The sequence below is a fragment of the Cavia porcellus genome, unplaced genomic scaffold, assembly GCF_034190915.1.
Source record: "Cavia porcellus strain 051 isolate PalLab524CR breed Dunkin Hartley unplaced genomic scaffold, mCavPor4.1 scaffold_22, whole genome shotgun sequence".
NCBI classification, from domain to species: Eukaryota; Metazoa; Chordata; class Mammalia; order Rodentia; family Caviidae; genus Cavia; species Cavia porcellus.
Window position 1 is genome coordinate 19,240,130 of NW_026947505.1, and position 13,501 is coordinate 19,253,630.

Sequence of the window (13,501 nt, forward strand, 5' to 3'; positions counted from 1 at the left end):
CTGTCCTGCTCATCCAAAATTTTTGGAATAAATTATTTTCCAGCTGCTGTTAAAGAGATTTTGTGTTACAGATAGCTGTATTATTTCACCTCTAAAAATCTTGGAGTGAGCCTTTTTTTATGGTTAACAATCTAACAGTGGATAACTTTCATAAGATTGTAGGAGATGATGAAGCCAAAGGACTTCAAAGGATGATTGAATTAAATAATCCATACTTCAGGATGCCCCTAAGGCTTTGGCATCCGCTGTGGCAGAGTATTTAATTAATAACATGTACTTTACAAAACCCATCATTATATATTTATATGACAGACTGCTAAGATTTTTTAAAAGCTATTTTTCAGTAATGTCACTTTTACTGTTCATGGGTTTGCATTTTTATACGAGGAATCCAAAGGACTAACTTCTAGGTCATATCTGCCAGGAAGATCCTCAATACAAGTGTTTCGGTTTATAAAATCTTTTCAGATCATGATGCCACTTGGTATTCTAAAAGATACATAATGTAAATTGTGTTATTAATTTATTATGTGAATACAAACATTAAGCTGTGAGAGATGCTGACTCGCTCCCACAACAAAGAATCTTGGAGTGATGCAGAGTTGTTCCTCAGTATGATGTGCAGTGGGAAATGTTCCAGCTCTTACTTCCTATGTAAATCTTCAATTATCTAAACACAATTTTTGCATTGATGCATAGATCTAAAAAGCTACTTCTGTTCCATATCGATATTACATAAGTACATGAGTCATAATGTAGATGTTCCATTATTTTCCAAGAGGTGGCAAATCTATTCGAGATTTAAATTGACTATAACCCTATAATGTGATATAGGAAAGTCATGCATGCTGAGTTTTATTCTCAAGCTTTTAATTATTTGTATTTACTCAGGATGACTTTCTTAGGTCTAACATCCAAGTAGTCAATTATTTCTTTATACAAGAGAAGGAGCTAAAAATTAGAAGGAGCCTTGCTGGTAGCAAATACCCTGTGCTGTCCAGAATGTTAGAATTTCCTGATATTTTGGTTTGGCTGTCGGTGGTGGCTGATAGTAGAAACAGCCCCATGAAGCAAAAGCTCAACACCAAACCATCACATACTAGAGCTAACACAGAAATATATATACCGTTCATTTTAGGCTTACATCCAAAACAACAAGATCAAATGTACCCATGCCTCTTTAGGAAATCAGCTATTTTTGTTTTGTTTTGTTTTATGTACATCATTACACTCTAGGAAAGATTAATGTTATTTTTCTATTTATTCAGCTGATTTTTTGTGCTGATGTTCCCTTCCAAGCCCTCCTGGAAATACAATAGTGAACAAAATAAATATAAGTTTTACTTTGAGGAACTTTATCTTACCAGCGGGAAGCTATTGGAGGACTCCACCCAGTGAAGTGATATTATCCAAATGAGTTGTTGCCTGACTTTTGATGTGGAATGAACAAAGCGTGTAGTAGGGATAAGATAGGCAGCTGCAGTGTTATCTGGGGAAGAGATGCTGTTGACCTGAGTTCAGAGAGGAGCAATGTGAGTGGAAAGATGGGAGACAAGCCTTAGAGGACGTAGTGTTGCTTTGTTGCTAACTGCATGAGAAAGTAGTAAAGTATCCATGCTCATCTGAGTCAGTGGCAACTTCTGCTTATAGTCATGTCATAATTACTGTCTCCTTTCACTTTCAAAAACATCTAAACTTGTATATGTATTTATCCATTCGAGAGGTAAAAGGAGGAGAAGGAATAAAGCATAGTGCCCTAGTTTCCAGCAGAAACCACTGTATAGATAAGCCTGTCATTCAGTGAGAGGGAGGAACTGAAGCATTGGTGAGAAAAGTTTCTGATTCAGGTTTGGTGTGTTTAGGTGACTGTCACATGGGCAAGTGAAGACATAAACATTCGATGACTACATGGCTTAAAGAGTTCAAACAGGGTTAGAGATGTATCAACTTGATAGCAATGAGCGAAGATGATAACTGAAGTTACCAGAAGTGAACAAGATCACCAAGCCAGAAAGTATGAAAATCATTGCCAAGAGCCCAAAGCCACTGCAGAACTCAAAGGGGCACCTACTTTTAAGGGTTGGGCATAGAGGAGAAGGAAACAAAGATCTGAAAAGATATGCCAGCATCATAAGAAAATAAGGAGATTCCTAAGTAGAGGGAGCCACAGAAAAAGAGGGGCAGTGCGGGAAAAGTCAAATGCTTCTAAAGGATGCATAAAATTAGGAGACTGAGCCCATTGAAGCAAATAATTAGTAAGCCCTGTTGATGGTGGTTTGTTGCTGTTAGGAAGTAGGTAAGTGGGTGCCTGATTCGGGAGTGTAATAAATGACCGAGATGTGAATGTGAAGAATTACACACTGAGAAAGGAAGCACCAGGTGGAACCAGGAGCACTGGACGGATTTGAGTAACAGTGTCTCTGAAGATACTGTGAGTTCAACTGTTTAGAGGCTTTCCTCTGTAATGGCCATCAAGAAAGTAGGAGATTTTGTTGGTTTGATTGTAGCTGTTAGTTTTAAATTTTGAGTTCAATTATTTGTTTAAGAAATAGGAGCAAGAATATGAGTTGTAAAGTTACTTTAGCTATGAATTTATGAATTGCATCCATGAATTTGCTAAGTAAAAATGAATCTCTGCCATCTTATTTTTTTCACACTTTGTGCATATACACAAAGAACTGTGCTGCTCTTGGCTTAAGAATATGAAGGAATACTCCAAATGTTCACTGGCAGATTTAAAAAGTAAAGATTTGCTACAGCCCACAAGAGCATTGTGAAGTCTTATAAAATATCATAGGCTATCCTGACGCAGGAAAGAGTGGCTATAAGAAATTAATAACAAATGCTGGAGGGTCTGTGGAAGAAGGAACCTTTCTCCATCATTGGTGGTGTAGACTGGTGCAACCACTGTGGAAATCAACAACCAGAATTGGAGGTCTTGCTTAACCCAGCTATTCCCCTTTTGGGTATCTTCCCAGAAGAATGAAAAACATTGTACCACAGTGATATCAGTGCGCCAATGTTTATCACAGTGCAACTTGTAATAGCTAAATCTTGGCAACAACCAAAATGTCCATCACCTGAGGAGTGGATAAAAAGATGTGGTGTTTCTATGCAATGGAACACTACTCAGGCATAAAGAAGGACAAACTTGAGACTTTTATAGGTAAATGGATTCAATTTGAGACCATATTCATAAGTGAAATAAATCAAATTCGCATGTGTAAACTTCATATTATCTCCCTAGTGTGAGACACTGGAAGAAAATATATACACAATAATTAAAATAGTTACACTACTAATTTCTCTGAGTTCATTGAAAAGAAAGCTATGTGCTAATATTTTCTGGAAAATTAAATGCAGATGCCTTGCCCTCTGAGTAACTAATTTGAATATAAAAATACACAATGCACTAACTATTGTTACCCTCTAATTATCATGTTTTGAAATTTTGTTTTATTTTTTCTCTTTAAAAAAATACATATAACAATCTAAATGTGACCAAATATCTTTAGACAGTTATTCCATTATATCATATCTCATAGAATTAAAATATTATATTTAAAATCTTGACCTCATCAAACAAGAAGTGATTTTCAAGCAAATTGCCAAAAGCATTTAATTCTGTTACTCATGTTACATAAGAAAATCACAAAGTCATTGCTACTATGACTCTCTTAGACAAAAGTATAGCAAAGACAAGCTGAGAATGGGCTTTAATGAATGGATATTGAAGATTTGTTCACAGACTGAAGTTTCTTCTGGGGATTTCTACAGCAAACATTCTGTTTCCGTTCCCATTAGAAGTATCCGTGTTAAACCCATCTAATATAGAAATTACAAGCAATAAATGAATTTAGATTTTATAACCAACTTTGGAATGTGTTCTGCCTGTTTTCAGTGCTTCTACTATATTACATATAGATATGTGTGTATTCTAAAGCTAACCTCTAGATGGAAGAAATAGCCAACGTATTTGCTCCACATGTTGGTGACTGCGAACCTTAGGTAGCTGGAAGCGTGGTGAACACTGAGTGACCTTTGTTCATGATGTTTGAAATTCCCTGCAGCCTCTGTGCTTGAGAAGTATTGTCATAAAGGAAAACTCCTTTGCTTACTGGAAAGCTCAGGAGAAACATACTCCAAAGGCTTGCTTTTTCTGCTTGTGGTTGTGTAGTCAACAATTACTGGTCCGTAGGAAAGTTTGATGGTAAGCAATGGAAATAAAACTAAGAAGAAATATAGTGAGTTGTATTATACAGTTGTGGTCTCTCTAACAGGTTTTTTTCAAACTGTATCTTTCTCACTAGCTTTTCTTTAAATAACCATTTTATAAAACAGTATTAGAATAAATTATTCTTTTAAATACTCATGTGGAAAAAAAAATAATAATAACTCACTCAGTCCCCTTTGGACTGATATTGTAGCTGGTAGGGAAACCAGAGCAGACTTTTAGATGTACAGAGGTGGGGTTTGGCAGGAAAGAAGTCTAAAGAAAGCTGGATGAAAAACTATAACTTTTTAAAGAGGACATGCACATGGTCCATTGGAAGATAAGAGCTTAGACCTGAAGCCTGGCTTGTGTATCTGCTCTATCCAGATGCAAAGGGCTGTGGCAGACACTTTAAGGCATTGTCCCCAAATGGACCTAATCTTAAAACCCTGTGGACTCCTGTCACACACATTTTTGACAGTAGGGGCCACAGATCTGGAAACTGTGTTAAAATACTGATGGCATCTTAGATTTTGTCTCTGTCCTTTAACAATTTATAATCTGTCCTTAATTCTCTAAGCCTTGAAGACTTTTGTATCTATAAATTACAGATAATAATACTTTTTTCTTAGCCCGCGTTCAAGGTAAATGTAGTGAAGGGGAACTGTTCAGAAAGTTCCTGGAGAGATTTTGTATTTCTAATTTTTTTCTAACTTGTGAAACTTTTAATTTTAATTGTACACTCTATGGGGGAGGCTGTGTAAAGGTGGGAGAGAGACAGAGAGAGAGAGAGAGAGAAAGAGAGAGACAGAGAGAGAGAAGAGAGAAAACTTTTTCAACTGCATTATCTGGGATGTATTTACTGAGTAAAAGTGAAAGATCCCTGGATGTTTCCGTTTTGCTGTTCCTTCTTTCCTTCTGCTAAGCCTGCATTCATCCTAAATCTTGCATGTGGAATTTCCTGCCCCTCTGCCCAGGAGCTGGACTAAGCATTTAATGAACTCAGTGTACCCCAGCCAAGTGTAACCGACACTGTCTTAAAGCATGGAGCACAGGCTTTGCACTGAGTCAGTCAGAACAATCCAATAAAAAGACAGATCTCTAAGTCTGAACCCATCTCTTTCCAATGTATAATTTGCTAAACATGTTGCATTCTGACTTACAGAACGTTAAAGAAAGGTCATTCACCATTCTCTTTGATACAGATTTTTTGTTTTATTTTTAATTCTCTTTATTTTTTTTTATTTAAAGAGAGAAGAAAAAAAAAAGAAAGGACATAAAAAAACAATGCAGTAAAAGGGTACAAATAATACAGTATTTCTAGAAAAATATATACACAGTACAAAATCACCAGTTAACAGCTACACATTATCTTCCCAGAAACAGTTGTCCATATCACTAAATTAAAGCATATAAAGTGAACATTCATACAGTGAAATTGGAGACAGTTCCGTTCAATGATCCAACAAAAGCTCAGTTATATGGTTTTCCATCCTAAACTCTCGAACATATCTGCGGTTATATCCCTTAGTCCACCTTACTTTCCTCTCTTTTTTACAGTAACAATTAGACTTTTTGGGTTTTATTACTCTCATGGTTCTTATTACTTTTTTGAAGAGAATAAAAGCAAATGTGACTAAGCAAATCAGAGTCAGTTAGAACAGAAGGGTGGGCATAGCATGTGATGCAAAAATAGAATACCAGGTGATCAAAAGTAGTTACCATTGTGCCTCTTGCTATTTTTAAATTGAGTTGTCTATATCATCAGGTATAATAGAATTGATCAAAACAATACGGAACAAAACCAACAAAATCTACACTGAGGACCTTACAGGACTTCAAAAAAAAAAAAAAAAGGATGATAGTCAATCCATATTGGGCATCATAGTATATCTTATTGCCTTCAAAGTGATTGTCTATACCCTCAAACTTGATACTATCAAACAAAATAGAATATATAATAATCAGACAGAACAAGATGGGGAGAGCAATACTGGGGTTCAAGTCAGGTTAATAGGACAACAAAAAGTTACTATAATATGTCCTGTTATTCTTTAATTTAGTTTTCCCTTAAGTAAAAAAATGAGAGAAAATAGATTAATTTAAAAATAGGGGAAGATGAGATAAAAGAGGACATTGTAATAGAACAACGCAGGGCAGAACCGAGCAATTCAAGCATCATTGTGTTTTACTTCTCTTTAATACAAAACACTCCAGTCTAAAAGATCTTCCCTTAGTTTGACCTTGAATTTCTCACATTGGAGCTTAGCATGTTTCTGTATTTATATTTTTAAATTATTTTTGTTCAGTACAAGAATGTATCTTGTTATAGCAACTTTTAGCTAGGCATGGTTTTCTCTTCTGTAATAATTAGCTACTTTCAGTAATTTATTTTCCTGATTCATTTAGCAGCAGCAACAGAAGAACCAGAAGTGATCCCAGATCCAGCTAAGCAGACAGACAGAGTGGTGAAAATAGCAGGAATTAGTGCTGGAATTCTGGTTTTCATCCTCCTCCTCCTCGTCGTCATATTAATTGTAAAAAAGAGGTAAGATCAGAGATCCTCCTTTACCACGTTCTTACACTGATGGCACCAGTTTTAAGGGACCTTTCTCCCTCAATTTCTTTTAAATTAGAACAAACAAGGAAAATAATTTAATTTTAACAAGGATAACTGGTACCTGGTCTATTACTCATGCTTTTTAAATAATTTCTTCTGTGGTTATTTGCAATTAAGTTTTGGGTCTAAGCGTATTCTTTTTGTTAAGTTAATCTTGAAATTAATGTGAAAATGTAAATATTGGAAAGGAGGAGGTACTTGAGACATTAATTTATCTGGTATTTCGTGTGTTATTAAGAACGACAAAACATGGATATTTTTGTGATGCTTAGGCTGTATTCTCTGAATTATTTTCTATTCTTATGCTATATTTTTCTCCATCTTGGCTGTAAATGAGATATAAGAAAAATAGATACATTGTTAAATTACTTTTTATATTAAATATTCACTGACAAATTTTCAAATGAGTAAAATTTTTATTGAACATTATCTTTTCTATTATATCAATCAATATCGCCATCTTCTGGAATTACATGGAGATATTAAGACTTATTCAAAGTTAAACTGCTGTCTTCTGCAGATTAATTTATATTCCTGAAGATAAACATTCAAAAGTATATAATTTTGAGCTTTGTGATTAAGCTTTTGATCACAGTATAAAGTTTTATCTGTAAATCATTGTCTTAGGAACTAATACAGTACTCCAATCTGTCCAGTCATGTGTGTTGGATAGTACTACAATTTAGAGGAACTTTTCAGTGGTCTTTACATGATTACACATTCCAGCAGCTTTCTGTAGAGACGTGGTTCTACTTCATGAATTCTACAGTGTACTAAATAATGTCGCTTATTACATTAATACGATACTATTACTTATTTTATATTTGAAATAAAGCATTAACATGATAGATAAACTCATACTACATGTTTTGACTATTCCATGAGAGTTTATTTTAATATATTGCCTCTTTACAATTATCCCCTGGAGATATATATGTTGGAGAAGACACATCTGCTTTAGAAACATTAGGTATGCATTATAGTGTTTTGTGTTAAATTAGCTAATACGTGCTTTCCCCAAACAGTGCTTCCCCGTTTTGCTGTTGTCTACCTCTGTGATTGGGAAATACATTGTATGTGAGGCAAGATTGGAGGTTTTTAGAAGCATTTTCTAATAAGGACTAATGAAGTCAGAGATTATAACATTCAAATTTTATGACTGTTTAGTTTATATATTTGAAGAGCAAAATAAACAGTTAAGTCAACTAAATTTAGCTTCGCTATCAAAATTATCCTGATCACTTTAGATGGATCTGAGCGTGGAAGTACATATTTTCTGATTATGACTTCACTCAGAATTAAATCAACAAAGTTTTATTTGTCACTTATTTGAAACACTTACTCACTTTTGATAATTTCTCCATATCCATGGCTCCCTGATTTAGAACAAAAAAAACTTGTGAAAGATGAACTTCTAAAGAATGCCACAATAATCACAGAGCAAGATTTTAGAGAAATAAATCCTCTAGTAGATCTCTAAAACCGTGTAATATAACAGATTCTTTTTTGGGTTCTTATTTTAAATGATTTGATGAAGCAGGCCCTGGTTAAAATATTTAAATTTTCATGATTATGCATTCATTGACAGAAAGTATGAAAGGATTTAGTGTCTTTTCCTCACCAGCAACTTTATGACTAGGAAAAGTTGAAATTTTATTGATGGAAAGTTTCTTTGCATAAATATGTTAAAATTACCTAAACTGCTAATTTAACTGAGCAACTTTATAATGACTTTTATCCATACATAGTGTGTATCACACATGAATCAAGTATGACATAAACCCAGATGCTTGTTGTACATATAACGTTAGTAGTATTGCATATTACCTATTTTAACTTAAAAATTATTAGATATAGATGTTTCACTTTTAATGATATATTTATAACAAAATAATGGAGAAGTGAAATATTTTAGTCTCTTATCTACATTTTATGAGAAGTTTTTAATTTCTCAAAACTTTATTCCTCCCTGGGAATGACATATATAGCCATATTTCTCGTGTTGAAAAAGTTTTGTGTGTTTTGGTTGTTTTCTAAAGGAGTGGTCTGGGACTCAGCTGCGTATCATTTAACAGCTGAGGGTATACATAAACAAAGTTTTAGGCTAATAAAAGGGATATTGCATCTTTCAGAACACGATGTCATTTTTAATTTAATTACTGTGATTTCCAAATGTATGCCATGTTTCCATCGACTGCCTATTATATTTTAAATGCACAGCATGAGCACATTAATAATTCCAAACATAAATTTCAAATTGTGTTTCAGTACAGTAAATGTTTGTGTTTTGTGCACATGCATCTACTGTAGAAATTTCTTTGTGTATATATAGTATATGGTACATATGTGTATATTCATATAATGTAACTATATATATACCTTTGTACCATTAGATATGACTTGCTTATATAAATTTAGGTGTTATTCTGTGAATACTTTATTTGAACATGATAGATCTTTATGTTTAATATCTAAAAATGCAATCTATTTAGTATACAAGTTCTGTACACAGCTGTTCCATCTGTCATGACATTAGATGGTAATGGATGGTACTATGCTTAACTGCATGTTGGATATACACAATCCATTTAATTTCTTGATTTTTTTGGCAATAAAAGAAATGTGAGCATGTTATTTTTTTCCAAATTATGTATTTCAAATTTTATTTTTCTATTGCATATCTGTCTGTTTAATTGCATGGCAAAGAAGAATCTAACAATGCATGAGCAAATTAAAATGCAGAGCAAAGAACATGACTTTTATTTTATTTCGTTTTATTTTTAACGCACATTTTTCTGCTTTATTGAATGTGACGGAGTCACGCTTTTCATTCACCATTGCTTCTCTTTTTCCACTGTCTGTGATTTGCTTGCCAGGAGGAGCTACTATTCTTACTCCTACTACCTGTAAGTAGAAAGCGGGTGATGTACGGCTTTGCGTGTGTGGAAGGTGCAGTATCCCTTTTCAAAAAACAAAGAAATAATGTTGGTAATTTTGGTGATATTTCAAAACATGTTTTTCTGGACTCTAAAATGATCAACTATTACCTATTTTGTTTATCTTTTTTAAAAGGGATATTGTATTTCTGTATGTTCAGCTACTTTTAATTTTTATTTATAGTTTTCCATAAATAGCTTTAGTCTATAGCAAAAATACCTTTATTTACTTAATGCAAATCTATACCTTATTTAGCAATAGGATACTTCATTCATTTCATAGAGAAAGCTGTCATAACTCCCATATCCCTATCATTATGTAATATCATAATACTTGCAAACATAAGCCCAGTGTTATAATCACAGAACAGTCAAAATGATTTCACAGGTTGCAAACCTAGTCAGGTCTGCATGTGATAACATCTGTCCACTTTTCTAGGAATCCAGGACAGTTCTAACTTCTGAACTCCTTCTGTCTGGCCATTAAATGATTAAAATCACAATGTTGCAGGGGCAAAAAAAAAAAAAAAAAAAAAAAAAAAAATACAGTTCTCCTAAAATAAAATAGCTGAGTCAAATTCTTTTAAGACAAATAATAATGCAGCAAAATAAATAGCCAAGAATTTATAAAACCAAGGCTGAAAATCTTCTTGTTGATTGACGGAGGGATAAAAGGTTGATAGTTCATATTTCTCTTTCTCTTCTGCATCTGTGACATTCTAGACTTAGGTGTGGAAAGCTCATTTTCTTAAGGATAGAGACAGTCATCCATTCTATTTTGTGAGTCATTTTTAGTTTATCACTGTAGGTGCCAGAGTGCTTATTCACCCAATCCAGAGAAATGCTATGACAGTTTTCTCAGCTTAAGGAGTAAATACGATTGGAGCATATATCCCACAGCATTTATATCACTTGGAAAATTTAAGCTAGCTTAACAACAAAATTTTATGAATCAATCACTGTAACACAACTCTGCCAACATTTTAAATATTATAAGCATTTGGCCTCCTAAAATCTGCTAAAACAAGCAGGTGTAAAGGAACAGTGGTTTTAGCTTACTGTGATGAATCATAATATGGTTGTTAAATCATATTTGATGAAGCAAAAGGTAATTAACTGTACCATTTCGTACAATGATGGAGTACTGTTCCCCTTTATGGCTCACCCAACCATCCACCTGCACAAGTTTGCGCTGTTGCCTTCCTTGATAATGAAAGTCGTTTGTGCCTTTGTCAAACTGGAGCACTTGCACAATGAATTGCTTCACTGTCCTGAAGTGCACATTACAAAAGCTGGCTCCTCATGGGAAAACAAAGCATGAGACATGCTGGAATCAGCAAATACTTAAGGATGTGAATGTCAGTAAGCCTACCCCTCACTATCTGCGAAATTAGAGTGGGATTCCCTTTTTTGGTGTCAGGTTAATATTTCTGTGTTCCAGACAACGCAGCAGGTCATACTAATGTTATGGTGATACCTAGCTACCCTGGCATTTTAAATCCTAACAAGAAAAATGTCACAGAGCTATGTTTTTAAGGGCTGATTAAACATACCTTCTGGCACTGATCTGAATTAGGGACTTTTTTTTTTAAGTAAAAATAGACGTTAACTAAAGCAGAAATGAAAAACATATGATCTTTGAGCTAATGTTCATGGCATTGTTATAGGACCTGTCAGTCGTTAATGAAAGCACTTACCACTGATGTCAAGTCTTCTTTGTTTTGTAATAACTTAATTGAAAGCACACCTCACAGGGCGATTGTGTAGATGAAGATGTAAGAACCCAGCCTGTGATATGCGGCTGACAGGCATCCATAAAGCTTATATTTGCACATAGTTTGGCTATTATTCTAAATCTGTGAATCTGAAGTCAGAGTACTTCACCGGATGAAAACTTTCTTCATGCATTTGAAAAATTCATTACTTCTTCATTCTGCCCAATCATGAAGCAAATATCAATTATACATATTTGAAAGTAAAATAAAAGCCATTATTTCTATTTGCTATTTCCTATATGGCTATCTTAAAAACTTTTGCATTATTTTTAGTCTAAATTTCAGGGTGTGCTGTTATAATCCTACTCATTCTCTCACGTTATGTTTTGAGAAATAAATTGGGTCTTCTTGCCCAAGAAACAAAGTTACTTCTGAAGCATATTTCTAGTTTTCAAAGTTTGCAAATGACACCAAGTTGGTGCGCTCTTCTTCTCCCTCTCTAATCTATTGTGACCAGCCTTTAATAATTAAACTATGTAGTGTTTTTAATATAAGGCACTTTATACGTGGCTGGAAAGGCACTGTTAGCATCAGCATATAGAGTAAGAGCTTAGGCCTTGGAACCAGGTGATTCTTCATTGCTTATTAGGTAACAACATTGGGCGGCTTATTTAACTCCTCTAATCTGCAATAAACGCATGTATACGATTAGAACCATTATGCTGCTTTCAGTGGATTGATCTGGGAATTAATTGAATTAACAAATGAAAAGTGCCCAGCATATAACAGGCCTAATTTATCTATTCAACAAGTGTTTGCTGAGTTCCTGCAATATGTAAGTGTGCTTCAGTAGCCCAGGATGTATGCATATGGGGGGTGTCTGTCTTCATGCTTCATGCAGTGGGGAAAACAGCTGAAAAGGCACTTGTAATGACACAAGTGGTTACAGGAGGAAAACATGGTACTGTAAAGCATCTTTCGGCTGAAACAGAACAGATGAGTGTTAGCCAAACATTGCATGATAAAGAATGTTGAAGATCGAAAAATAAATACAGTATGATGGCCTAGAAGAAAATAATAGAAGTCTGTAGGCTCAATATGACTTAATGATATTTAGTAAGTCCATACGCTCCTTCAAAAAATGAAACCACCTTTAAAAAATTAAGAAAGTTAGTATAAACATTTAGAATTGTTTCAGCTTTAAAAAGAAATTAACTCTGAATTTTAAACACTCAGATTTAATGTAGGTTACTCCTAAGCTGCTTGGCAGTTTTTCATGGTCTTAAACATCTAGACTAGAACAAACAGTTTGTGGCCAAAAGACCAAATGCTGTCAATAAATGAGGATGGTGTTGGTGATGGGGTAGAGGTAGTCATAGTACTATGTAGTGGTGGTGGTTATAACTTTGTCCGTGTGTGCTTAAATATGACTGATATTCTGGTGGTGATTATTTCTTTCAAGTGCAGGTTCACATCTATTTTCAAGTGTTAGTCTATGACTGTCTTATTCGGGTGCCCGATCTGTTATGTTAATGTGTTGTGCATGTTGAGTATGCCCCATGAGGACAAGTAGTACCATTCCCACAGGAAAGAAAACACTGGGACAATTCTCAAGTTGCTAGAGTGATTTTTTAACTGCAAAGCCTTTGGACGTAAATCTACACAATGAAACTTTGTAGTGTTTGAATGCATTTATTCAAGTACAGATAGTAATGAGGAACAGAAGAGAGTATCTTTAAGATCTAATCTAAGAATGATGAACAAGTAAAGAACATTTCCAAGACAATGTAACTACTCTCATGAACTTACTCATATAATTTGCCTACTACAGAAGTTTACAATGTTTTTATATCATTAAAAAAATTGTCTGGTTAATATGATTTAGATATAGTTTTTTACTTGCCTGGTCCCCATGAAACAGTCACATACAACCAAAATGTAATTACATTTTTGATTTGTAAGATAAAGGTATCATTATTTGAGTAACTCAGAAATGTGAACTCCACTCACTTCTAAA

General features: G+C 34.2%; 1 protein-coding gene across 15 annotated transcripts in view; it reads left to right on the forward strand.

Moving 5' to 3' along the window:
• The window catches only part of Ptprk (protein tyrosine phosphatase receptor type K), a 498,623-nt gene that overhangs the window by 451,278 nt on the left and 33,844 nt on the right, over positions 1-13,501 (forward strand). For 5 of the 15 annotated variants that reach the window (XM_063232882.1, XM_063232877.1, XM_063232879.1 and 2 more), the window contains exons 14-16: positions 6,623-6,761; positions 7,762-7,803; positions 9,710-9,739. In XM_063232882.1, the coding sequence (XP_063088952.1) occupies positions 6,623-6,761; positions 7,762-7,803; positions 9,710-9,739 (211 nt within the window). The remainder of the gene's footprint in view (positions 1-6,622; positions 6,762-7,761; positions 7,804-9,709; positions 9,740-13,501) is intronic. The other 10 variants (XM_013151052.3, XM_005003113.4, XM_005003114.4 and 7 more) reach the window with 5 other exon arrangements.